This window comes from Topomyia yanbarensis, chromosome 2, assembly GCF_030247195.1.
Source record: "Topomyia yanbarensis strain Yona2022 chromosome 2, ASM3024719v1, whole genome shotgun sequence".
Classification (NCBI taxonomy): Eukaryota; Metazoa; Arthropoda; class Insecta; order Diptera; family Culicidae; genus Topomyia; species Topomyia yanbarensis.
Window position 1 is genome coordinate 220,520,186 of NC_080671.1, and position 24,514 is coordinate 220,544,699.

Here is a 24,514-nt window from a genome sequence, read left to right on the forward strand (position 1 = left end):
CTATGTCGTCCATTTCTTCTTTGGTGTCACTGGCAAGGATAATGTCATCCACGTAAAGAAGGAGATAAATTAATCTATTACGAGATCGCTTTGTGAATAAGCAAGGATCAGCTTTGGATTGCTGGAAACCAATTTCCTTTAAGACTGCACATATGGTATCATTCCAAACTTTAGCTCCTTGCTTCAAGCCGTATAGGCTACGATGAAGTTTGCACACCAACTTTTTTTGGCCGGGCTGCACAAAGCCTTTAGGTTGCTGCATGTACAGATCTTCCTTCAACTGACCATGCAAATACGCGCTTTTGACGTCCAGATGGCGAACTTTCATCCGTTTCACGCCAGCGATTGTTAATAAAACTTTCAATGAAGATTGAGTGGCAACCGGAGCAAAAATGGCATCATAATCTACGCCAAACTGTTGCAAAAATCCCTGTGCAACTAATCGGGCTTTGTACTTCGACACATTACCAGCGCTGTCTTCCTTTCTTTTGTACACCCACTTGCTGCCTATGGGCTTTCGATTCGCATACCACAAATCCTTTTCCGAACCATTAACCGCTTCATCATAACTAAGCGGATCCCCTTCAGTTGCCATAGCTACATCGACAATATAATCGCGAAGCCGTTGTGGTAAAACACCTCTAGTTGAGCGCCTATCTAGTTGCGGGTCATTTGACGCGGCAACCGATCTTTCTTCTTCTTCCCAACCGTAAAACTCATTGTCGGAACCTTCGGAGGCTTCCTGCTCCTCCTGAGGACCCTGTTCTTCCAGGTCAGCTATCTCCTCCTGACACGAAACTCCACCTTCATTTGAATCCACCCAAGCGATCTCACTTTCTTTAGGGTTGACCTCGCTGGACTCCGATTCAGCCATTAAAGAACCATTTCGCTGTTCAATGAATCTGACATCGCGACTAATTGTTATTCCATTTGTCTCTAGATTCAAGAACCGAAACGCCTTACGATCCTCGCAATTCCCAACAAATACAAGTTTCTGCGATTTACTATCCAATTTTGTTCTTTTAACCTCCGGTATGTGGACATACGCCGGACATCCAAACACACGAAAATGACCTAAAGCAGGTACTTTACCAAACCATTTTTCAAATGGAGACTTGTCGATAGCGCGAGACGGGAGCCGGTTCTGTATATAAGCGGCGGTCATGATAGCTTCACCCCAAAACTTTTTTATCAAGATTTGCATCTAACAACATACATGTTGCCATTTCCTGCAAGGTGCGGTTTTTCCGCTCAACTACCCCGTTCTGCTGAGGAGAGTACGCAGCGGTGTACTGAGCCTCAATACCCTCCTTCTGGTAAAATGCTTTCAAATCCTTGCTGTGCCCTCCCGAATCTTGTTTTAACATGGGCTGCCAAGTATGCTGACAATTCGGTAGATGGTGCACCTCTCCACTCAGCTTTGCGTATTCAACGGTTTTCAACACGAAAAGGTTTCCGTTTAATTCACCCCATGCCACTGCTTTACCGGTGTCACTAATAATCGAACAGTTTGACCCAGAGAAATTTACAGCAAATCCTTTTTGGGTCAGCTTACGAACTGATATCAGGCCACTGTCTAAGGCCGGAACATATAGCACATCACTTAGCTTCACATCCAGGGCTTTCCCATCTTTACTTACACATTTTACAAAGCCATCGCCTACTCCATGCGATTGTGAAATAGATCCATCTGCCAGAATCACTTCAACACGTTTGTTCGGACCTCTAGTTCGGACAACTAAATTTTAATAGCAGCCTTTTCTGTGTTAGCAGCTTTAAACTATAAACAAATTCATTTTATTAAACGGAGATCTGATTGAATTTATCCATTTTCACTTACATGAATAGTTTTCCTTTTGACACCTTTTCCTCGATACTAGCTATGCGTGGTGGCACTTGGACTGCCACTATTAATAATAATATAATTGAATGACATTAAATATGTAAAGACGTTTTGTATTCAACTTACATAACCGTTGCTTAGACAATTCAATTAATAATCGGCTTTAGTTTTGTCCTATTGACCATTCCACGCGGTAAGTTAAGAAATGCTGATCATGGGAGAATTCAATTATATTCCTGGCTTTGAAAAGATTTTAAGTCTACTTACAGATACGATGGATCGATCAATAGAAATAATTTAACTAGATTAATATTAATAATTTGAATGCTATATACTCGAAATTTCACCGCAAATTATGGATAACCGTCCTAGTCACAACCTAAGACAAGATATGACAATAGAGGTGGTCGTTTTTGTTCCAATTTTACGTCAGAATGTTCCAGCTCCTGATTGGTTGATTCTGACTTTTTGCACCGTACACAATGTTACTGCAGGGATAGCGAAATGATGTTTGGCAGTGTTGCTATATTTATAAAAAAAATAATGTAATAACTTTTGACAAATAATATTATTATGGTTAAAAGAGTAAAAATGAATAAAAGATGCAGAAATTTTGCGACAAAGTAGAACAAGTATCTACCACACGTTTGCCGTATACGTGGTTAATTAATTTAAACAAAAATAAGACAGCATCCAAACCGTAATCTAAAATTTGTCAGAAAATGGTTTCATCAAACCTTACTAAACACCCATGACATGGAAAAACGGTGCCCTTTATTAATATAGTGGATTCAAGATACAAAATATTGCAAGCATAAAACAAATTAACAGGAATCCATTTTCATTTTAAAAAATAGTAACACTGTTCGGAAGATTTCGGCAGGGTTGAAATCTGCGAAAAGAAGAATGTCGAATGAAAAATAAGAAGCCGGTTGTCACGTCTTGTCTTAAGTCACAACGAGACACTAGCTATCTTTTACCAAATTCGACTGTGGTTCTATAAATCTCACTCTCCACTGTCATTCGTTTGGGGCCTGACTTTCCGGGTAGGTAAGAGTACATTCAATGCCTGTCTAGTACTGCATTATTAGCAATAGGGTCGATCGACGTGTGCCCAACGGTGCTTACATAGCCCCGCCCCGTAACTCTGGGTAGCTCCTCCTTAGCGCCAGATTTACGTTCCTGAACCTCCAGCACCGCTAGTTTGCTAATCGGTCTTTTTAGTACTCCATTACTGGTTTTTACCATTGCCTGTCGGATCCGTCCATCAGATCCTTTGAATACCTCCATAACTAAACCGCGAACCCAGCACTTCCGATTCGCTCCTTCTGCTATATATACCAAGTCACCGCATTCGACTGGTTCTGCTTCTGTATACCATTTCGATCTTTGATTGAGTGTAGGAATATATTCCGCAATCCACCTCTTCCAGAAGCTATCTGCTAATAGTTGTGACCGCTTATAGTTGTCCCGGAGTGATGCAGCTTCGCTGGTTGGTCCCGTAGTTTGTCCTCCATCATAGGCCGTTACCACTCGCAAAAAGTGGTTGGGTGTAAGTGCCTCCATCGATCCTGATTCCAGGGACAAATAAGTCAGCGGACGCGTATTGATGAGATCCTCCGCTTCGGCAAAGCTAGTCAGCAACACTTCGTCGGTTAGCTTCTTTCCATCGTCGAATGCCTTCAATGCTTCTTTTACTGACCTTACAGGTCTTTCCCACACCCCGCCCATATGTGGTGCTGAGGGTGGGTTAAAATTCCATCTTGTTCGACCATCGGTAAACGTTTCTTCACAATCTGCATTCACTCGTTCTACTTCTTTACTCGCGCCATGAAAGTTTGTACCGTTATCGCTAAAGAATTCGATCGGCATCCCTCTACGGCACGCAAATCTCCTGATAGCCATTATACAGGATTGAGTTTTCAAACTATGCACCACTTCGAGGTGAACGGCACGCGTTGTTAAACACGTAAAGAGAGAAACCCAGCGTTTTTCATTGCGACGACCTACTGTTACTGTCACTGGTCCGAAATAATCAACGCCCGTGTAACTGAATGGTCGACGGTGAGGAGTTACACGTTGGACCGGAAGGGGTGCCATTCTGGGTATAGCTGGTTGACTTTTAGCCACTTTACACCTTACACAAGCCCTCATCACTCGCTTTAAAGCAGCGCGCAAACAAGGAATGACGAATCGTTGCCTAAGTTCGTTTACCGCTGTTTCCATGTATGCATGACCCAACTTCTGATGATAGAAAGCTAGAAGTTTACTCGTCACTGGATGATCCTTTGGCAGGATGATAGGGAATCGAATTTCGAAAGGAACCATAGTGGCGCGCTCTGCTCTACCTTCCATTCGCAATACCTTTTGTTCGTCTAGGAACGGGGATAGCTTATAGAGTTGACTGTTTTTGTCAAGTGGTACCCACTCTTCTTGCGGACGTTCCTGATTTTTTAGTAGTATTCTAACCTCGTCTGGGAAACAATCTGCCTGTACAGTACGCCACAAATGCGTTTCTGACTTTTGATATTCTTCTCTTCTCAGCGAGGCAGGGATAGCTGGTACAAGCCTTTTTACCAGTCCTTTTGTCCTATTTGAGAGGGGAAGCGCTTCGATGGCCTGACCTTTCAATCTTCTACGACAATTGGAGATGAATCGAAACAGATAAGCGACTGCTCTCACCATCACCGTCCAGCGAGAGAATCGACGTGGATCTATCATAGACTCTGGAACGAAGATTCCGTGGAAAAGAACAGCAGCACGCATCTCCTCTATTGTTTCGGGTTCTACTTTCTTATGGTTTGGCCAAGCCTCTTTTAGTTGGTAGAGATAGTCAGGTGCACGAACCCATGGCCCATCCGATCGCCAGCTATGGTTTCTGTCCCACTTCGTAACCATGTCTGCTACGTTTAATTTCGAGGGCACATGGCGCCACTCGCAAAGCTTAGTGAGACTATGAATCTCTCCAACCCGAAAGGCGACAAATTGTTTGTATTTGCGTTGGTCGGATTGTATCCAAGAATGTACAACCTGTGAATCCGACCAAATGAACCGCTCCAATATTTCCAAAGTGTGGTTCTCGTGTACGAAGTTCATTAGTCTTGCTCCTAACAGTGCTGCCATCAGCTTCAATCGAGGTATCGATAACAATTTCAATGGTGCGACCTTTGACTTGGCCATTACTAAAGAGCAGATGGGTCCAGATGTAGACATAATCCGGAAATAAGCGACGGCTCCGTATGCATTTTGGCTTGCATCTACAAAAACATGCAGCTGTAGAGTCGTATAGTCCAAATTGAGTCCACCTTGAAAGTAATATCGTGGGATCCGTATTTCCTCAACTTCTTGCAACCTACTGACCCAGCATCTCCATTTTTCCACCGCATCATCATTTGTTTCGTCATCCCACTCACAGCCAGTACGCCACAAGTCCTGTAGCAAAATTCGGCCAAAGATTGTAAATGGGATTAAGAAACCTTGGGGATCAAACAGGCTCATCACACAGCTTGCTACCATTCCTTTCGTCGGCCGTTGTTCACCGTTCAGATATCGTAACAAATCATCCCTCATTCTGCCCGAGAATGTAAATGCGTCGGTGCCAGTGTTCCATACGATGCCCAGAACCCGTTCGTAACCCGTCGTTTTATTTTGGTTGAAGTGTACATGTTGGTCAATCGTCGTTTCACCTAACGCGCTGATAACTTCAATGGAGCTAGACATCCAATTGCGGATCTCAAAACCAGCTTTTGAATGAATAAATCTGACCTCTTTTGCACGCCGTATAGCGTCGTCAATCGTCGATGCACTGTCGAAATAATCATCGACGTAATGATTCTCCACAATTGCTTTCGCTGCCTCAGGGAACTGCTCCGCAAACTCAGCCGCATTCTTATTTTTAACAAATTGCGCAGCACACGGGGAGCAAGTCGCCCCGAACGTGGCGACGTCCATAATGTAGACGTCCGGTTCAGCCGCAGGATCATTCCGGAAAAGGAATCTTTGAGCAGATGTATCCTCTTTCCGTTTACGCAACTGGTGATACATCTCTTTGATGTCCCCACCGAATCCGACCGCAAACTCTCGAAATCAACATAGAACTGTGGGAAGGGGTGTGAGCATGTCTGGACCCTTGAGCAATTTGGAATTTAATGAAACGTCAGATACGGTGGCAGCCGCGTCCTAAACCAAGCGTACCTTTTCCGGTTTTTTTTTTTCAATTCGTTTATTTGATAAGGCAGGTTTGCGTTAGCTTAAAGGTGCCAATTTTGTTTTGTTTTACATTTTAAATTACTTAAAACTAGGGGATTACATATTGATTTTTGAAATTCGTAAGATTAGGGGGTCATTTAGTTTTTATGGCAATATGGTTTGACTTTTTTAGCAATGAGATTATTAGAGCAAATAATGTTTAACTAAGGGGGAAAATTTTTACGACTATCTTAAAAGTAGAAATAATTAGAGGGCGTGATTAAATTTTGTAAAGATTCGGAGACATTAACTACAGTTATTTTATGTGGTAGTAGAGACATTTTCAACGAGATCATATAATATAATAGTTAAAACTATAAAAGGCATCAAGAGCTAAATGCTTCTTGAAGATATTCGGGGGGGGGGGGGGGGGGGGGGGGTAAGGGTGCAGAGTCAGGGGAAGTAGGGTGGACAAACGTGGCAGGGGGAGAACATTATTTCAGTTTCAGACTTCGGGAGATCAACGGATGGATTACAGAATAAGGGTGGCCTTCATCAGGGGAATCATGTACTGGGACGCCGGGTGGTCGTTCTCAAGATGGCAGGGGTTTCTCCAGACGATTTCGTAGTGCGGCTCAGATGTTGATCGGCTACATTTCGAGTTGTGCATGTGATGTTCGTGCTTTAGGTCCCGTGTTTATTGGCTCATTCGACAGGGATGTTTTGTGTCGCCTTGGAGTCGCATCAAACCATCGTGGGTGTATGGTACAGGTGGAAGAGAGCGTTTCTGAGAATGATAAGGAAAAGGGGCAGTTAAAGTTGGATATTGATGGTTTTTATGAAGGTGTATATAACGGACATATAGAGGACATCGCGGCTTGCTAACACATCTCGAACCGGGACGTTGGGTGGTCTTCCTCGGGCCCGGAGGGTGTCCATAAGCCGAGACCTGGCGGAACTGTACTCGGTGCACGCCCAGACTATGTGCTCTATATCGTGATAACCGTCGCCACAAGCGCAGATACCACTCTCCACGAGCCCAATACGTCGGAGATGTGCATCCAGCGTGTAATGGTTCGCCATGAGTCGGGACATCACACGAATGAAGTCACGACCCACATCCATCCCCTTGAACCAAGGTTTCGTCGATACCTTAGGGACTATCGAATGTAGCCACCGTCCTAGCTCCCCATTGCTCCACGAGGTTTGCCAACTTTCGAGGGTTCTCTGATGAGTAATACTGAAAAATTCGTGGAAGCAAATTGGTTTTTCAAAAACGTCACCTTCAATGGCACCCACCTTAGCTAAGGAGTCCGCCTTCTCATTGCCCGGAATGGAGCAATGAGAAGGGACCCACACCAAGGTAATCTGGAAAGATTTGTCAGATAAAGCACTCAGTAGCTCCCGTATTTTCCCCAAAAAATACGAGGAATGCTTTCCATGTTTCATCGAGCGAATAGCGTCAATAGAACTCAGACTATCCGAGACGATGAAGTAATGGTCTGCGGGTAATGTGTCAATGACTCCAAGGGTATACTGAATAGCAGCTAGTTCTGCGGCGTAAACTGAAGCAGGGTCATTGAGTTTGTAGGAGGCGGTGAACTTTTGATTGAAAATACCGAAGCCAGTGGACCCTTCGAGGTTTGATCCGTCAGTATAAAACATCTTAGAACAGTCGACTTCTCGGAATTTATTATAAAAAATATTTGGAACCACTTGTGGGCGTATGTGGTCCGGAATTCCAATAATCTCATCTTTCATGGATGTGTCGAAGAAAACAGTAGATCCAGAAGTATTTATGAAATGCACACGGTTGGGATTGTAAGAAGAAGGATTAATATTTTGCGCCATGTAGTCAAAGTACAGGGACATAAAACGGGTCTGAGAATTGAGCTCAACAAGCCTTTCGAAATTTTCAATCACCAACGGGTTCAAGATATCGCATCGAATGAGCAATCGATATGAGAGTTCCCAAAATCGATTTTTCAGCGGGAGAACGCCCGACAGGACTTCGAGACTCATCGTATGGGTCGACTGCATGCACCCTAAGGCGATACGCAAACAACGATACTGAATTCTTTCGAGTTTGATGAAATGTATGTTCGCGGCGGATCGAAAGCAGAAGCATCCGTATTCTAGTACCGACAGTATCGTCGTTTGATACAACCTAATTAGGTCTCCTGGGTGGGCACCCCACCACGTTCCGGTTATTGTACGAAGAAAGTTGATCCTTTGTTGGCATTTCTGTTTCAGATACCGAATATGGCATCCCCAAGTACCTTTCGAGTCGAACCAGACCCCTAGATATTTTACTGTGAAGACCTGAGCTATAGTTTGACCCATTAATAGAAGCTGTAGTTGTGCTGGTTCACGCTTCCTAGAAAATACAACTAGCTCAGTTTTCTCCGTGGAGAATTCGATACCCAGCTTAACAGCCCATGCAGACAAATTGTCCAAGGTATTCTGTAATGGTCCTTGTAGATCGACAGCTTTGGGTCCCGTAACAGACACCACGCCATCGTCTGCAAGTTGTCTTAACGTGCAGGAATTGTCAAGACATTCATCAATGTCGTTGACGTAGAAATTGTATAACAGGGGGCTTAGACATGAGCCCTGGGGAAGGCCCATGTAGCTAAATCGTGATGTCGATAAGTCACCATGCGAAAAATGCATGTGCTTTTCCGACAACAAGTTTAGTAAAAAGTTCTTTAAAGTCGCTGAAACACCATGCTGGTGCAGCTTCTCTGAAAGAATGTTGATAGAAACTGAATCAAAAGCCCCCTTTATATCTAGGAACACTGATGCCATCTGCTCTTTACTAGCATAGGCCATTTGAATTTCGGTTGAGAGCAACGCAAGACAATCGTTCGTCCCTTTGCCTTTGCGAAAGCCAAACTGTGTATCTGACAGTAAGCCATTTGCTTCGACCCAATTGTCGAGGCGGGATAGGATCATTTTCTCGAACAACTTCCGGATACAAGATAGCATTGCGATCGGTCGATACGAATTGTGGTCGGAGGCTGGTTTTCCTGGTTTTTGGATGGCGATGACCTTCACTTGCCTCCAATCCTGTGGGACAATGTTAGCCTCAAGAAACTTATTAAATAAGTTCAACAAGCGTCTCTTGGCAGAGTCTGGCAGATTCTTCAACAAGTTGAATTTGATTCTGTCTGGCCCTGGAGCTTTATTGTTACACGACAAGAGAGCAAGTGAGAACTCCGCCATCGTAAAAGGTGTTTCGTTCGCGTTATCGTGACGGGACGCGGCGCGGTAGATCTTCTGTGCCGGGGCGGAATCCGGACAAACCTTCTTGGCGAAATCGAATATCCAACGGTTTGAATATTCCACGCTCTCATTAGTACTGTTTCGATTTCGCATACGTCGGGCTGTTCCCCAAAGAGTGCTCATCGATGTTTCTCTCGTTAATCCGTCGACGAACCGGCGCCAATAACCGCGTTTTTTGGCCTTCATCAAACTCTTCATTCGCTTGTCTAACGTCGCGTACTGTCGAAAACTAGCAGGTAACCCGTCGTTCCGGAAGGTCTTAAACGCGGCGGCCTTCTCTGCGTACACGTCTGAGCACTCTTTATCCCACCAGGGATTGGGAGAACGTTTTTGTATGTTCGCGCCGGGTACTGGCTTAGTCTGAGCTTGATTCGCGCTGTCGAGAATCAAGCCAGCCAAAAAGCTGTACTCTTCCTCCGGAGGAAGTTCTTGAGTAGATTCGATGTTGTCGGATATCGCGGCAGCATAGCTCTTCCAATCGATATTTCATGTGAGGTCATACGAAATATTGATTGTTTCCAATGGCCTTGATCCGTTATTGATTGAGACTACGATCGGCAGATGGTCGCTACCGTGGGGATCAGGGATTACCTTCCACGCGCATTCTAACTTTAGCGAGGTCGAGCAAAGGGATAAATCTAATGCGCTTGGACGCGCTGGTGGGGGAGGAATCCGTGTCATTTCACCCGTGTTTAGAATTGTCATGTTGAAGTTGTCGCAAATATTGTGAATTAAAGAGGAACGGTTATCATCATAAAGGCAACCCCATTCCGTACCGTGAGAGTTAAAGTCGCCTAAAACTAGTCGTGGTGCAGGCAGGGATTCTATGATATCATGTAGCCGGCGATGCCCAATCGCGGTGTTGGGGGGAATATATATGGAAGCTATGCAAAGATCTTTGCCTTTGGTTGTTACTTGACAAGCGACAACTTCAATACCTGTTATCGAGGGAAGGTTAATTCTGTAGAAGGAATAGCGCTTTTTGATCCCCAAAAGCACTCCTCCATAGGGGGTGTCTCGATCCAGGCGAATAATATTAAAGTCGTGGAAGTTGAGATCTATGTCGGAAGTTAACCAAGTTTCACATAATGCAAATGCATCACAACTCAAATTATTTATTAAAATTTTGAAGGAATCGATTTTCGGGATGATACTTCTGCAATTCCACTGTAGAACAGTGATCAAATCCGTGACCTCGTTCGATGAGTTAGCCATCGAAGGATACAATCGCTGAAAGGAGGGGTCATTTAGCAGTCAACTGCTTCAAAAATGTTCTTACTGTAGGGAGAAAAGCTAACATAAGACTTTTAATAGGATCAGTTATATTGAAAGTTTTTATTATCCAGTCCACAATGTCCGAGAGTTTGATAATTCCAGTGCCGCGATTATTCTCGAACTGAAACAGAGGAACACTTGGGATTTTTGAAGTTCCGGGAAGTGCTGGGAACTCCTTCTCTGAGTTTAATCCTCCGAGACCAGGGGCTAATTGCTTCGGTTTGGTTGCAACACTTCCAATAGATGTGACTTTCGGAGTCCCGTCAAGGGATACCTTCTGGCCTTTACAACGAACTTTAGGAGAGGAAATGTTCCTCCTCTTCCTATAACTTCTAGGCGCCCTAGTAGATGTTCCCTCTTGTGGGTCATCAGCCTCGCCCTCGTTAGGAGGCAAGTGAGCATAGATGTTTGTTGAGGTTGGTGGTGTAGCTTTCTTTAGCATTTCTGCGAAAGAACGTTCGGATCGTCCCGCAAGGGAACGTTTTAGTTTATCCCCGCGTAGTTTGTACGCGGGACATGCCGAGATATCATGCAGATTCTCTGCACAGTAAGGACACTTCTCAGCATTCTCACTGCACGAATCATCTAGATGATTCTCCCCGCATTTTCCACAGCGGGCCTTATTGCTACAATGGGTGGCTGTGTGACCCAATTGTTTACACTTTGTGCAATTCATGACCCGCGGCACAAACAGACGCACAGGCAGACGAACCTTGTGCAAGAGGACGTAGTTTGGCAAAGCGGTACCAGCGAAGGTCAACCGATAAGAGTTTGATTGGGGGTACGTTTTTGAACCATCCCCCGCAACTACTACTGAGTGCAAACGCTTGCACTCGAGTATTTTCACTGGCTGAAGTACGCGGTCTCTAAAACGGCCAACCCCGTACTGCAGCAGATCCTCGCATGTCAAACTGTCATCGGTGACAACGCCTTCAGACTGTACTTTTACAGCTGGAATATACACGTGATAGTCCTTCGTAAAGTGCTCGCAGCAAGCAATATCGTTTGCCTGCTTTGAGTTAGTCAGCACGACCCTCAGCCTGTCTGAGCGGACCTTTTTTATTTCGGTCACAGCCGAGAACCGTTCCGTTAGGTCTTTTGAAATTTGTAATAGATTCAGCGATTTTATTTTGGGCCGAAAGAAGACCACAAAGGGACCGGTCGAGAGCTCTGGATATTGTTTGGGTCGGGGGAGAGCCTTAGGAGTCGACTCGATCTCCATTTGGCCATCCGGGGAGGAAGCCATCGACACCGTCAACGCACGGGGTCAGCACCCGCGCAGACGGGAAAAAGCCGTAAATGTATCTAAAAGGTGGATTTCACTTATCTGTATACTCGTTTCCCACGACGCACTAGTCCAGCTTAAATAGCTGGTTATTGTTCAATCCTCGCTTTACGAACAAAAGGTTGAAGAATGTGGCCTAACGGTTAACACACGCACAAAAGAAAATAAAAGTCCAAACCTCCAAGAGGCAGAGAATGGCAAAATAACCTTGAACGCGGATTACTGCACTGTTCTTTTTCCAACAGACCGACAAACAAAACACTTCTATCTCGATCGAGCGATGCGTAGAGACTGACCTTTTCCGGTTTCTTAGGGTTCAATACGATATTCAAAGGCAAATACCAGACTTTGTTCCGATCGTGTATGGCTAGCTTTTTTGGTGTGGCCTTATGAGCGTAACCTTTTTGCTGGTATTCCACTATCCCTATTCCCTTCGGGCCCGAGGTAGACCACCCAATGTCCCAGTCCGAGATATGCTGGCAAATCGTGATTTCCCCTATATGTCCCTTATTTATACTTTCATAAAAACGATAAGTATCCCAATTTAGCCCCTCTCTTTTTATTTTTCGTTTTTAGAAGTTTCCTCTTGCCGTGTGAAACCGATAAACTCCAGACTGCCACTATGTAACCGCCGTCGCCCTTATCACTACGGAATCTGAAGCGAGAGCGACTCGAGGTCCGAAGGATTCCCTTTGAAGGATTCCCCGCGGGTCCGAAGAATACCATCCGCCAATCCGACCTACTAGACTGAGGCGCAAATTTGTTTCGCTGATCTCCCGTTTGCCCGAAAGTTGCAAGTTTTGCTTTTCTCTACCGGTCACCATCTACGCCTTCTCTTGCCTGTCCTTGATACAACTACTTCTACACCGATTTTGGAAATGACCAAGCATAAGTATCCGATAAAAAATCAAATTTTTATTCCGTATTCCTAGTTTTAAGATAGTTGTAATTTCTACTCTTTGTTAAAACTATTGTCCCCCATCTTGTAAATAGAATTGTATCCCTAGTTTTAAAACACCTGTGAAATTTTTCATAAATATTTGTTCTCCCTTTTGTGTACCAAACTATATTGTTAGTTTTAAGATAACTGTAAATATTTCCTAAAAAAACTATTACTATTTTTTTTATTCATTTCGTTTATTTGATAGGCACAAATGCGTTAGCTTGGCGGTGCCAAATGCTTATGTTTTTACATTTTGGATATCTTAAAACTAGGAGGTTACAATGTTGAAATATTTTTTTTACAAAGGAAAAAAAAAGTTTACAGCTATCTTAAGACTAGAAATAAGATTCAATAAACAAGAGAGGGCCAAAAGATTTTTTTATGAAAAAATTTAAAACAAGGGATTCACTTTGATATACAAGAGCGGGAGTAATAGTATTTTACGAAATATTTTACGGTTATCTTAAAACTAACAATATAGTTTAGTACACAAAAGGGGGAACAAATATTTATGAGAAACTTCACAGAAATCTTAAAACTAGGGATTCAATTCTATTTACAAGATAGAGGACAAGAGTTTCAATAAAGAGTAAAAATTATAGCTATCTTGAAACTAGGAATACAGAATACTAATTTGAATTTTTTAACTAAAACTTATGCTTGGTCAAGATATTCAGAGGGTGGCTTATTTCCGCATCACTGTAGCAGCAGTTGTATCAAGGACAGGGGAGAGACAGGGAAAGAAGAGCAAAACTTGCAACTTTCGCTCGATCGCGGTGGGGGGGGGGGAAGGGGGGGATCAGCGAAACAAATTTGCGCCTCAGTCTAGTAAGTCGTCGAGTACCGGATTGGCGGATGGTATTCTTCGGACCCGCGGGGAATCCTTCAAAAGTCATCGGACCTCGAGTCGCTCTCGCTTCAGTTTCCTTCTATGCAGGCGTAGTGGTAAGGGCGACGGTGGATACATAGTGGCACTCTGGAGCTGATCGCTTCCACAAGGCAGGAGGAAACTCTAAAAACGAGAAATAAAAGAGAGGGGCTAAATTGGGATATTTATCGTTTTTATGAAGGTATAGATAAGGGACATATAGGGGAAATCACGAGTTGCCAGCATATCTCGGACTGGTACATTGGGTGGTCTACCTCGGGCCCGAAGGGATTCCTTTAACTGAGACCTGGCGTCACAATACCCGGCGCATACCCAGACAACGTGTTCGATGTCGTGATAGCCCTCGTCACAAGCGCACAGACTGCTCTCCGCAAGCCCAATACGCCGCAAATGCGCATCCATGGTGTAGTGATTGGACATAAGTCGGGACATTACGCGAATAAAATCCCGACCCACATCCATCCCCCCGAACCAAGGCTTCGTTGATACCTTTGGGATAATCGAATGTAGCCATCGTCCAAGTTCCCCATTGCTCCACGAGGTTTGCCAACTGTTGAGCGTCCTCTGACGACAAATACTAAAAAATTCGTTGAAGCAGATTGGTCTTTCGTATATGTCACCATTTAATGCGCCCACCTTTGCTAATGAGTCGGCCTTTTCATTGCCCGGGATAGAACAATGAGAGGGGACCCAAACAAAGGTAATCTGATAAGATTTTTCAGATAACGTACACAAGGACTCCTGTATCATCCCCAGAAAATACGGGAGTTGCTTTTTTGGCTTCACCGCACGAAGAGCCTCGATAGAGCTGAGGCTGTCCGAAACGATGAAGTAGTGATCTGTGGGCAGAGTGTCGATGATCCCAAGGGTGTACTGAATTGCAGCTAGCTCTGCGACGTAAACTGAAGCGGGATCATTGAGCTTGAATGAAGCGGTGATAGTATTGTTGAAGATACCGAAGCCAGTGGACCCATCGACATTTGATCCGTCAGTGTAAAACATTTTGTCGCAGTCGACTTCTCGGAATTTATTATAAAATATATTGGGGATCACCTGCGGGCGTATATGGTCCGGGATTCCACGAATCTCTTCCTTCATGGATGTGTCGAAGAATACAGTAGAATCAGAAGTATTTAGGAAACGGACACGGTTGGGATTGTACGAAGAAGGATTGATGCTCTGTGCCATGTAGTCGAAGTACAAGGACATAAATCGGGTTTGAGAATTAAGCTCGACGAGCCTCTCGAAATTTTGAATTTCCAACGGGTTCAGAATGTCGCATCGGATGAGCAATCGATATGAGAGTTCCCAAAATCAATTTTTTAGCGGAAGAACGCCCGCCAGCACTTCGAGACTCATCGTATGGGTCGAGTGCATGCAACCCAAGGCAATGTGCAAGCAACGATACTGGATTCTCTCCAGTTTGATGAAGTGTATATTCGCAGCGGAGCGGAAACAGAAACACCCGTACTCCATCACCGACAATATCGTTGTTTGGTACAACCTGATCAGGTCTCCTGGGTGAGCACCCCACCATGTTCCAGTTATTGTTCGGAGAAAATTGATCCTTTGTTGGCATTTCTTTTTCAGATACCTAATGTGACATCCCCAGGTACCTTTAGAGTCGAACCAGACCCCGAGATATTTAAATGTGAAAACCTGGTTGATCGTTGCACCCATTAATAGAAGCTGGAGTTGCGCCGGCTCACGCTTCCTAGAAAAAACAACCAACTCAGTTTTCTCCGTGGAGAACTCAATACCCAGCTGAAGAGCCCAAGCAGACAAATTGTCCAAGGTATTTTGTAATGGTCCTTGCAAGTCGGCAGCTTTGGGCCCTGTAACAGAGACCACCCCGTCGTCTGCAAGTTGCCTTAGCGTGCATGAATTGGCAAGACAATCGTCAATGTCATTCACGTAAAAATTGTAGAGCAGGGGACTTAGACATGAGCCCTGGGGAAGACCCATGTAGCTAAATCGCGATGTTGTTAAATCGCCATGCGAAAAGTGCATGTGCTTTTCAGACAACAGGTTTAGCAAAAAGTTATTTAAAATTGGTGAAAGACCATGCTGGTGCAGCTTCTCTGACAGAATGTTGATAGAAACTGAGTCAAAAGCCCCCTTAATATCCAAGAAGACTGATGCCATCTGCTCTTTGTTAGCATAGGCCATTTGGATTTCTGTAGAAAGCAACGCAAGGCAATCGTTCGTCCCTTTGCCTTTGCGGAAGCCAAATTGTGTATCTGACAGTAAGCCATTTGCTTCAACCCAATTGTCGAGGCGAAACAAGATCATTTTCTCGCACAACTTCCGAATACAGGACAGCATTGCAATCGGCCGATACGAGTTGTGGTCGGAGGCTGGTTTTCCTGGTTTTTGGATGGCGATGACCTTCACTTGCCTCCATTCATAAGGGACAATGTTACCCTCAAGAAACTTGTTAAATAAATTCAACAAGCGCCTTTTTGCAGTGTCAGGCAGATTCTTCAGCAAGTTGAATTTGATTCTGTCTAACCCTGGGGCGTTATTGTTGCACGATAAGAGAGCAAGTGAGAACTCCACCATCGAAAACGGTGTTTCGTTCGCGGTATCGTGAGGAGACGCGGCGCGGCACGTTTTCTGTACCGGGACAGAGTCCGGACAGATCTTCTTGGCGAAAGCGAATATCCAACGGTTTGAATATTCCACGTTCTCGTTGGTACTATTACGGTTACGCATACGTCGAGCCGTACCCCAAAGAGTGCTCATCGCTGTTTCTCACGTTAACCCGTCGACGAACCGGCGCCAATAACTGCGTTTTTTGGCTTTCATTAGACTCTTCATTCGCTTTTCTAACGACGCGTACTGTTGATAGCTAGCGGGTAACCCGTCTTCCCGGAAGGCTTTATATGCAGTGGACTTTTCCGCGTACAGCTCTGAGCACTCTTTATCCCACCACAGGGTGGGAGACCGTCCATGGGTATTCGCGCTGGGTACTGGTTTAGTCTGAGCTTGATTCGCACTGTCGAGAATCAAGCCAGCCAAAAACCTGTACTCTTCCTCCGGAGGAAGTTCTTGAGTGGATTCGATTTTGACGGATATCGCGGTCGCGTAACTCTTCCAATTAATGTTCCGTGTGAGGTCATACGAGACATTGATTGTTTCCGATGGTCTTGAACCGTTAGCAATTGAAATTACGATAGGCAAATGATCGCTACCGTGGGGATCAGGGATCACCTTCCACATGCAATCTAACTGTAGCGATGTCGAGCAAAGCGACAAATCCAACGCGCTTGCGCGTGCTGGTGGTGTAGGAATCCGCGTAATTTCTCCCGTGTTTAAGATGGTCATGTTGAAATTATCGCAAAGATCTTGGATTAATGTTGATCTATTATCATCATGAAGACAGCCCCATACCGTACCGTGCGAGTTAAAGTCTCCCAGAACTAGCCGCGGTGCCGGTAAGGATTCCGTGATATTACAAAGCGTTCGGTGCCCTACCGAGGCTCTAGGAGGAATGTAGATGGAAGCAATGCAAAGGTCTTTACCTTTGATTAAAACTTGACAAGCGACAATTTCAATGCCTGGTGTCGAAGGGAGGTTAATTCGGTTGAAAGAATAGCCCTTTTTGATCCCCAAAAGTACTCCTCCATAGGGGTTTTCTCGATCCAGACGAATTAGATTAAAGTCGTGGAAGTTGAGATTTATATCGGAAGTTAACCAAGTTTCACATAATGCGAAAACATCACATTTTAAACTATTTAGTAAAAATTTAAAGGAATCGATTTTCGGGAGGATACTTCTGCTGTTCCACTGTAGAACAGTGATCGAATCGGTGACCTCGTTCGATGACTTAGCCATCGAAGGATACGATCGCTGCAAGGAGGGGCCATTTAGTAGTCAACTGCTTCAAAAATGTTTGCACTATAGGGAGAAAACGTATCAGAAGGCTTTTAAGAGGATCAGTAACATTGAAAGCTGTGAAAATTAAGTCCACTATGTCAGAAAATTTCATTAGTCCGCTACTGGACTGAGTATCTGTTTGAAAAAAGGGGACACTTGGGGTTTTTGATGTCCCTGGAAGTGGTGGGTACTCCTTGTTAGAATTAATATTTCCAAGTCCTGGAGCAAATTGCTTCGGCTTTTGTGCATCACTTCCGTTGGATTTATTGATTGTAGTTGGCGCACTCTGAGTGGACGACACCTTGGCACCCTTACGAGGCAATGTAGGGGAGGCTGGTTTTCTCCTCTTCCTGGATTCCCCTGGGTTAACCAAAGATGTTCCCTCTCGTGGGTCGTCAGATTCTTGCTCAACGTTAGCCAAACCAGCATAGGGATTTTCGGACAGGACAGATGGCGAAGCATTCTTTAGCATTTCTGCATAAGAACGCCTTGAGCGTTCCTTAAGGGAGCGCTTAATTTTATCCCCGCGCTGCTTGTACGCAGGACATGATTTAAGAGCATGTGAAGGGCCCCCGCAGCAAATACACTTTTCAGTTTCTTTGTCGCAAGAGTCATCCTCATGCTCTCCTTCGCATTTGCCGCATCGTTTCTTATTCCCACAATATGTGGCTGTGTGGCCCAACTGCTTGCAATTGCTGCAGCTCATGACCCGCGGTACAAACAGGCGAACTGGTAGGCGAACCTTGTCAAGGAGGATGTAGTTGGGAAGAGAGGACCCGGCGAATGTCACCCGAAGCGAGCCTGATAGAGAGTAGGTAGTCTTACCTCCTTCGGTGTTTGCGGTATACAATTGTTTGCATTCCAAGATCTTAATCTGTTCAAGTGAGGGGTCCTTAAAGCAGCCAACCCCGTGCTCCAACAGTTCTTCGCATTTCAGGCCCGGTTCGGACACTACCCCATCGATTTCACAGGCCACACAAGGCACGTACGCTTTAAATTCCCGCGTAAAGCGCTCACAGCAAGCAATCGCGTTTGCCTGGCCGAGATCACTCACTAGAACACGTATCTTGTTTGCCCGAACACGTGTTATCTGAGTTACGGCCGGGTAATTAGCAGTCAGATCTCGAGAAAGTTTTAATATATTAACCGGTTTCTCTCCGGTCCGAAAATATACCACCCATGGCCCAGAGGAACCTTCTGGGTACTGCTTTATACGGGGAGCAATGCGAGTGTTAGGGGGATCAGGGACTTCCATGATTACATCAGATGGTATTTCGCCCTCGGCCATTTAAGCACGAGGGCAGAGCGTTATATAAACGGGAATGTGTCTTATTATTTGATTACAAGGTAGAGTAAAAGTAGGGGAAAGGAAAGAAAGCAAACGAGGAAAAAAATAAAGCAAAACTTATCTGCAAACAACGTCGATTGTTCCGCACCAGCGAAAACAATGTACTGGATTTACTGCCGGCACCAGCAGAATGGCAGCTAACGAACGAACAAAGGATGACCTTGAATCACTGAAATTTACACACCGAACACCACTGTGAAATATAACGATCCGTTCCGTTCAAAGGTTGGGAGACGTATGAACTATTACTATTGAATTCCTTGTTTTAAAAATTTTCATAAAAAAAAATCTTTTTCCTCCTCTCTTATATATAGAATTTTTTTTTCTAGTCTTAAGATAGCTGTAAATTTTTTCTCTTTTATAAAAAAAATATTTCAACATTGTAACCTCCTAGTTTTAAGATATTCAAAATGTAAAAACAAAAGAATTCGGCACCGCCAAGCTAACGCATTTGTGCCTATCAAATAAACGAAATGAACAAAAATAAAAAAAATTGTTTACTCAAATATTAAAAACTTATTTGTACGAACATGAATGCTTTCTGTAGCTAGGATTTTGTTATTGTAGAGTGATTGTGATTATGACGATCGTATTGAATTCGGTATATAGTAGAATTTCGGCGAACGGCTGACGCTAGCTTCATAATATTCTGCCCAGGGCTGTCTTTAGACTATTCGGGGGTCCTGGGCACTATTGAGCTAAGAAGCCCCTTTTATTGAATAGGTAAAAAACTGTCGAGAATGAGTATGATCCAAAACTGATTCCCAGTATTAAGGAACCACTTCTATCTTATGCCATGCTGAGACACTCTTTCATGTTTGACCCAAATCAGTCAACCGCCTTGAACATATTTAACAAAATATGTGGTATTCAAAATATATGGAGAACAAAGACTTTTCCAGATTTTCACAACCTGGTGTTTCTGATGTCCAAATATCGTCTAAAAATAAAGATAATCTGAGTGCATCTTAAAAAGATATTTGTCTTCCTGACCGATTTGACCGGTAGTGGCAAACGGCTAAACACACTATATGCGATGGTGGGAGTTCAAACTCGGGTGAGCCGCGTACAGTGTAGTTGACATACCAACTACGCTATAGTCTTCCCAGACGGTGTAATCTGAACATCCATCCACGTATTCCACGCCGTTTACAGATGGCCGAATGTTTTATACTAATAACAGTATCCCTATTCAACAAACTGTTGTGCCGAAGACAGCCACAATATTAGAAGAGATCAATACTGTAGTTGTCGCGTAAAGTTTGTTTAAAATTACTTTTAAAACGAAACATAAAAATTACTCGAATCTCTTTCCCTTCAATGCCAGTAATGGAATACAGCCGGAATATAAGAGATGAGATGCTGAGTGTCCATAAACGGAGGTATTGAATTTAGCAAGGGAAGCTAAATTAAATACATTTTATTTCAGCACTACAAGAATATTTTGCTTGTGTGAAACATACTTTCAATATTTATAAAAATATTTACGCTACCAAATGGCCAAGGTTCTTCAAATATCCTCAAAATGCACGCACATTTGTCATGACCTATTTAGTCAAATCTAGGGTAAAGCTAGGGTAGATACGCGAAGACCCTTTCACAAGGGCTCTATTTAACTTCTTTTTGGGATTTCACGAACGTTTACCTTCATGACGGCTTTTTGTACGGCAGCGTTGTACAAAAATAACAGTAGTGGTTCTGTACCAGTCTAAGACTGACCGGGCAGAGTGAAACATGCCAAATCCGTCCAAAAAGTGTCGAGTCTTCGTAAGACCTCAAGAAAATGCGTTTTGACGCTTCTAGGTGGATTTGTCCGTTGAAAGACCAAGATGCGATTGAGAAATGGATAGTTTGCCACATCCGCAGTTCGCTTGCCAAGCAAGGTTTTTTGCGAGGGGCGACTCACTCTAGTATTTTCGATTCAGGCTAACGTATTGAGAGACGTATTTGTGTATTTTTCACGAAATGACATGTATTTTGTGTATTGATGAGTATTGATTATTTCTTTAATAATTCTTACGTATTAGCGCATTAAAAACGAATTTGTGTATTGTTCACGAAACGCAATGTATTAGGCGTATTGGTGAATTATTTCATAATTCTTATGGATTAGTGTACTAAAACGTACAATTGTATGCACGCATTGTATTTTTGTTGAATAATCAATTGAAACCGAACGAATGATTTTAGAGGTTTTAACGTTAGGGTCATTCGTCTCTTTTCTGGTTAGAGTAATCTCTTGTGGAAAAATCTCTGTGCGGGGTTGGGAATCGAACCCAGGTGAGCTGCGTACAATCTTGTGTTTTGCATTCTCAATCTGGTTGGTTTCGATTCTATTTCCCCAACAAGTGTTGATTTATAATGCAACCTATATATCTAAACAAAATGATCCATCGCAATGTAAACTTCGAACTTGCAAGATTTTAGAGCTTCACTATTTAAGGTAAACATTAAACCATTGTTTATGTCGATAAAACGAGCGAATTCTTGATAAAAAATTTGCTACTGATGCTGGCAGGAAGTTTCGGATTTACCTATGTTCACGTCCCCTAGGAGTATTTTGAAATGTACGGGATGTTTATTTTCTTTAAAGATTATGGGATTGTTCGTCTGAATCAAACTAACAAGAATTATGATTGATTTCTGCCTACATATCATTCTAATGATTCACCGATTCTGAATCCGTTTGCTGGGAGTCCCAATTCCGAGAAAAGTAAACAATCTAGCTTGAAAAAAACATACGCTATGTCATAATAAGAAATATACTGAATTAGTTTCATTTGACATCAAATTAATGTAATATCTGTATAACTTGTATCAACAGTGTATTACTTGACGAATTGGATTGTTATCGACGCATTGAAAAATATTTCCGGTACTATCGTATTTTTGTGTATTAGCGTATTTTCGACGTATTATCGACGTATTGAAAAATTCTTCCAGAAGTATCGTATTTTTAGTGCATTAGTGTATTTTCGGCGCATTAAATGTGTTAAGGTGTATTGAAGCATTTCTCGTGTATTTTTTCAATTGGGTATTTTCAATTCACTTCGAATGGGGGGTGAACTGCCCCTCGGTTTTTTGTTGGTTGGCTAAGGTCCAGTTACTTTCAATCTTTGTATACGTGGTGTACCAAACGTTGCATTTTTATTAAAAATAAATTGAAACTTGTACTGATTTTAGTGAGACGTTTTTTTAATATAGTCTTTAGAATGATTATATATTCATGCTAGGTGTGCCCCCCCCTGGCCTTGACCCAGTGTGCCCACGCCTAAATACGGTACTGCTTCTACCAAGTTTAATTTAAAGAACCCTTTACCAGAATTCATAGAACTGCTCATAGATATAGCGTCTGCTGGAAAACGCATATAGTGTATCTAAACCTCTCCTTCTCCTTAGACCGTTTACTGGCGGTACTGTTTTAAGCCTTTCCTTGCTTGAACTCAAGACAACCTAAGAGTAATTATAAAGCGAGTCCGGCGCGAATGCCAACGTTCAATTCGTAATCCCGCGATGGATCTAATCTTTCCAACGGATTTGTTCAAATTATTCAAACATATGATCGTGAATGTAAAACGCAATTATAAAAACGTAAGTTTTTGGTGTTTCAAAACGCCCTAAAAGTTATAATTGGCAGCACAATATTGATATTTTACACGTATTAAAAAAAAGTAATCGACCAATAATCGACGCTAACTAATCGATTATCCGATAATCGTTAAATGCGTTAATCGATTAATAATTAATCGATTAGTTTCCATAATAATCGATTAGTTCGATCAATCGAGAACTAATCGGACATCCCTATGTATAGTTTTCCGTTCCTTTCGATAAATTTATGGTCCAATATACATAATATAACATTATTTCAAAAAAATTTCGTTGTAATACTTAAAAATGATTTTTTTGTTTTTTTTTAAATAAATCTTATGCAAACTTGGAAACTATACATTGGAAAACTGCGGTTGTTTACATCTGGCCTATCAGGGCAACACCCAAAATTAAAAAAAGAACTATGCATTGGATGGTGTTTATGTCAAATTAAAATAACCCTGCGGGAAAACCGGGAAAACATGTATTATTTTTTTCTGACAGGGCATCATTTGTGTTGGATTTTGATATGTCAAATGCTTCTGATAGTGTCAAATCCAGACTGTCAAAATATTTTTTTTTGAATTTTAATATTGCTTTCACAATTCATGAGTTGAAAAAAACATTGTTGCAATCACGAAAATCAGCTTTATCGATGTATGTGCTAAAAAATTTTTGTTTTTCTCTCATTTAATGACCCAATTTGCGCTGTAGCCCTTTTCCAACTTTAATTCCGAACTGACACTTTTTCCTTCCTAGCGAAAGCCGAATCTTTTCAGGAACTTCAAACCACCAAAATATTCAAAGCAAAAATTAGGATATTAAATGGCTTATACTTAAACTATACAATAGAAATATATTTCGATTTCCATTATACCTTCATGCAAATATACTAACAAATGAAAAAATATTCTTATCCATATATTTTACATTCTGTCGTATATTCTACGTTATTAGTTAATAGTTTTTCCAGTTATATATTGCTCATGGGCTCAACATTTTCTTGTTTTAGATAATTATAATAAGAGTATAGGTATCATACTCGGTCGAATGGCCATTTGGTTAAAGCCCTCAATAAACAATTACAATCGTATAGGTCAATATAGTGTTGTGTCATTGCCCGTTTAAAATAGATGTAGAACCGGGGGGGGGCGCTTATTGTTTTTATTTGACAATGATCTATGGCGCAAACTAATACGAACATTTCGTTTTAGAAATCTTCACTATGCGTGGCTGTATGAATTTGACCTACATACCGGAGGACTTTGCATTTGATTTTAGAATGCTTATCAACAATCGTGTACTCTACAAGAATAGAATAACTGGTAGGAATCCACCTCCTGTTTGCGTTAATCCACCAAGACTTGATTTTATCGAAGTATGTGCAAGATTATTCGATCTTTACTTTATTGGTCGTAATATGCACGTATGTCTAGAAATGAACGGCAATTTCGAAGGGTTTGAACTTTTTTCGCGGTTTGTATTGATCTCTCCAACCAAATAATGCCAATAACTAAAACTTTCATTTCTGTGTTGTTCTAGCCAATTCAATTGCCTGCGAATGGGTGACAAGGGTATTAAGGTGCTCAAACCAGGAGAAGATGCCGATTTTTCTAGCAAACCACCAGGGCTTGAGGCAGAGATTGATGCAGGTACTGAAGATATCGATGATTATGATGAAGTACTCATATGAATTTTACAATTAATGTTAATAAACTTTTTACAATGTAATCTAGACTAATAGTTTTAATAATGGATACTGTTAGATTCCGGTTTTTTTTATCATAGGGGAGATGACCCAATAGTGGATGAACTATGCCAACGCCTAAGCAATTTTAAAAGTAAACTAACTCAAATTTACTTATATATGCCATGTATTTGTATTGATTTGAAAGATTTTTCAATTCTACTGCTAAAAAAATCCATACATGTAAGTTAAACCTCTACTTTTTGCCAAATTGTTAAAAAAAGAAACGCTGCGGAAGACC

At 42.5% G+C, this 24,514-nt stretch overlaps 1 protein-coding gene and 1 long non-coding RNA gene across 2 annotated transcripts; both read right to left on the reverse strand.

The window, feature by feature from the left end:
- Positions 1-1,129: 1,129 nt before the first annotated feature.
- On the reverse strand, positions 1,130-2,209 carry LOC131682925 (uncharacterized). Its single transcript, XR_009304268.1, has 3 exons — positions 2,111-2,209; positions 1,841-2,051; positions 1,130-1,780 (listed from the first exon to the last, which is right to left on the reverse strand). It is a non-coding gene; the product is annotated as an uncharacterized LOC131682925 (long non-coding RNA).
- Positions 2,210-2,905: 696 nt separating this feature from the next.
- Positions 2,906-5,887, reverse strand: LOC131680088 (uncharacterized). Its single transcript, XM_058960810.1, has one exon. It carries the CDS (start codon positions 5,885-5,887, stop codon positions 2,906-2,908), a length of 2,982 nt encoding a protein of 993 aa, XP_058816793.1.
- Positions 5,888-24,514: the final 18,627 nt, after the last annotated feature.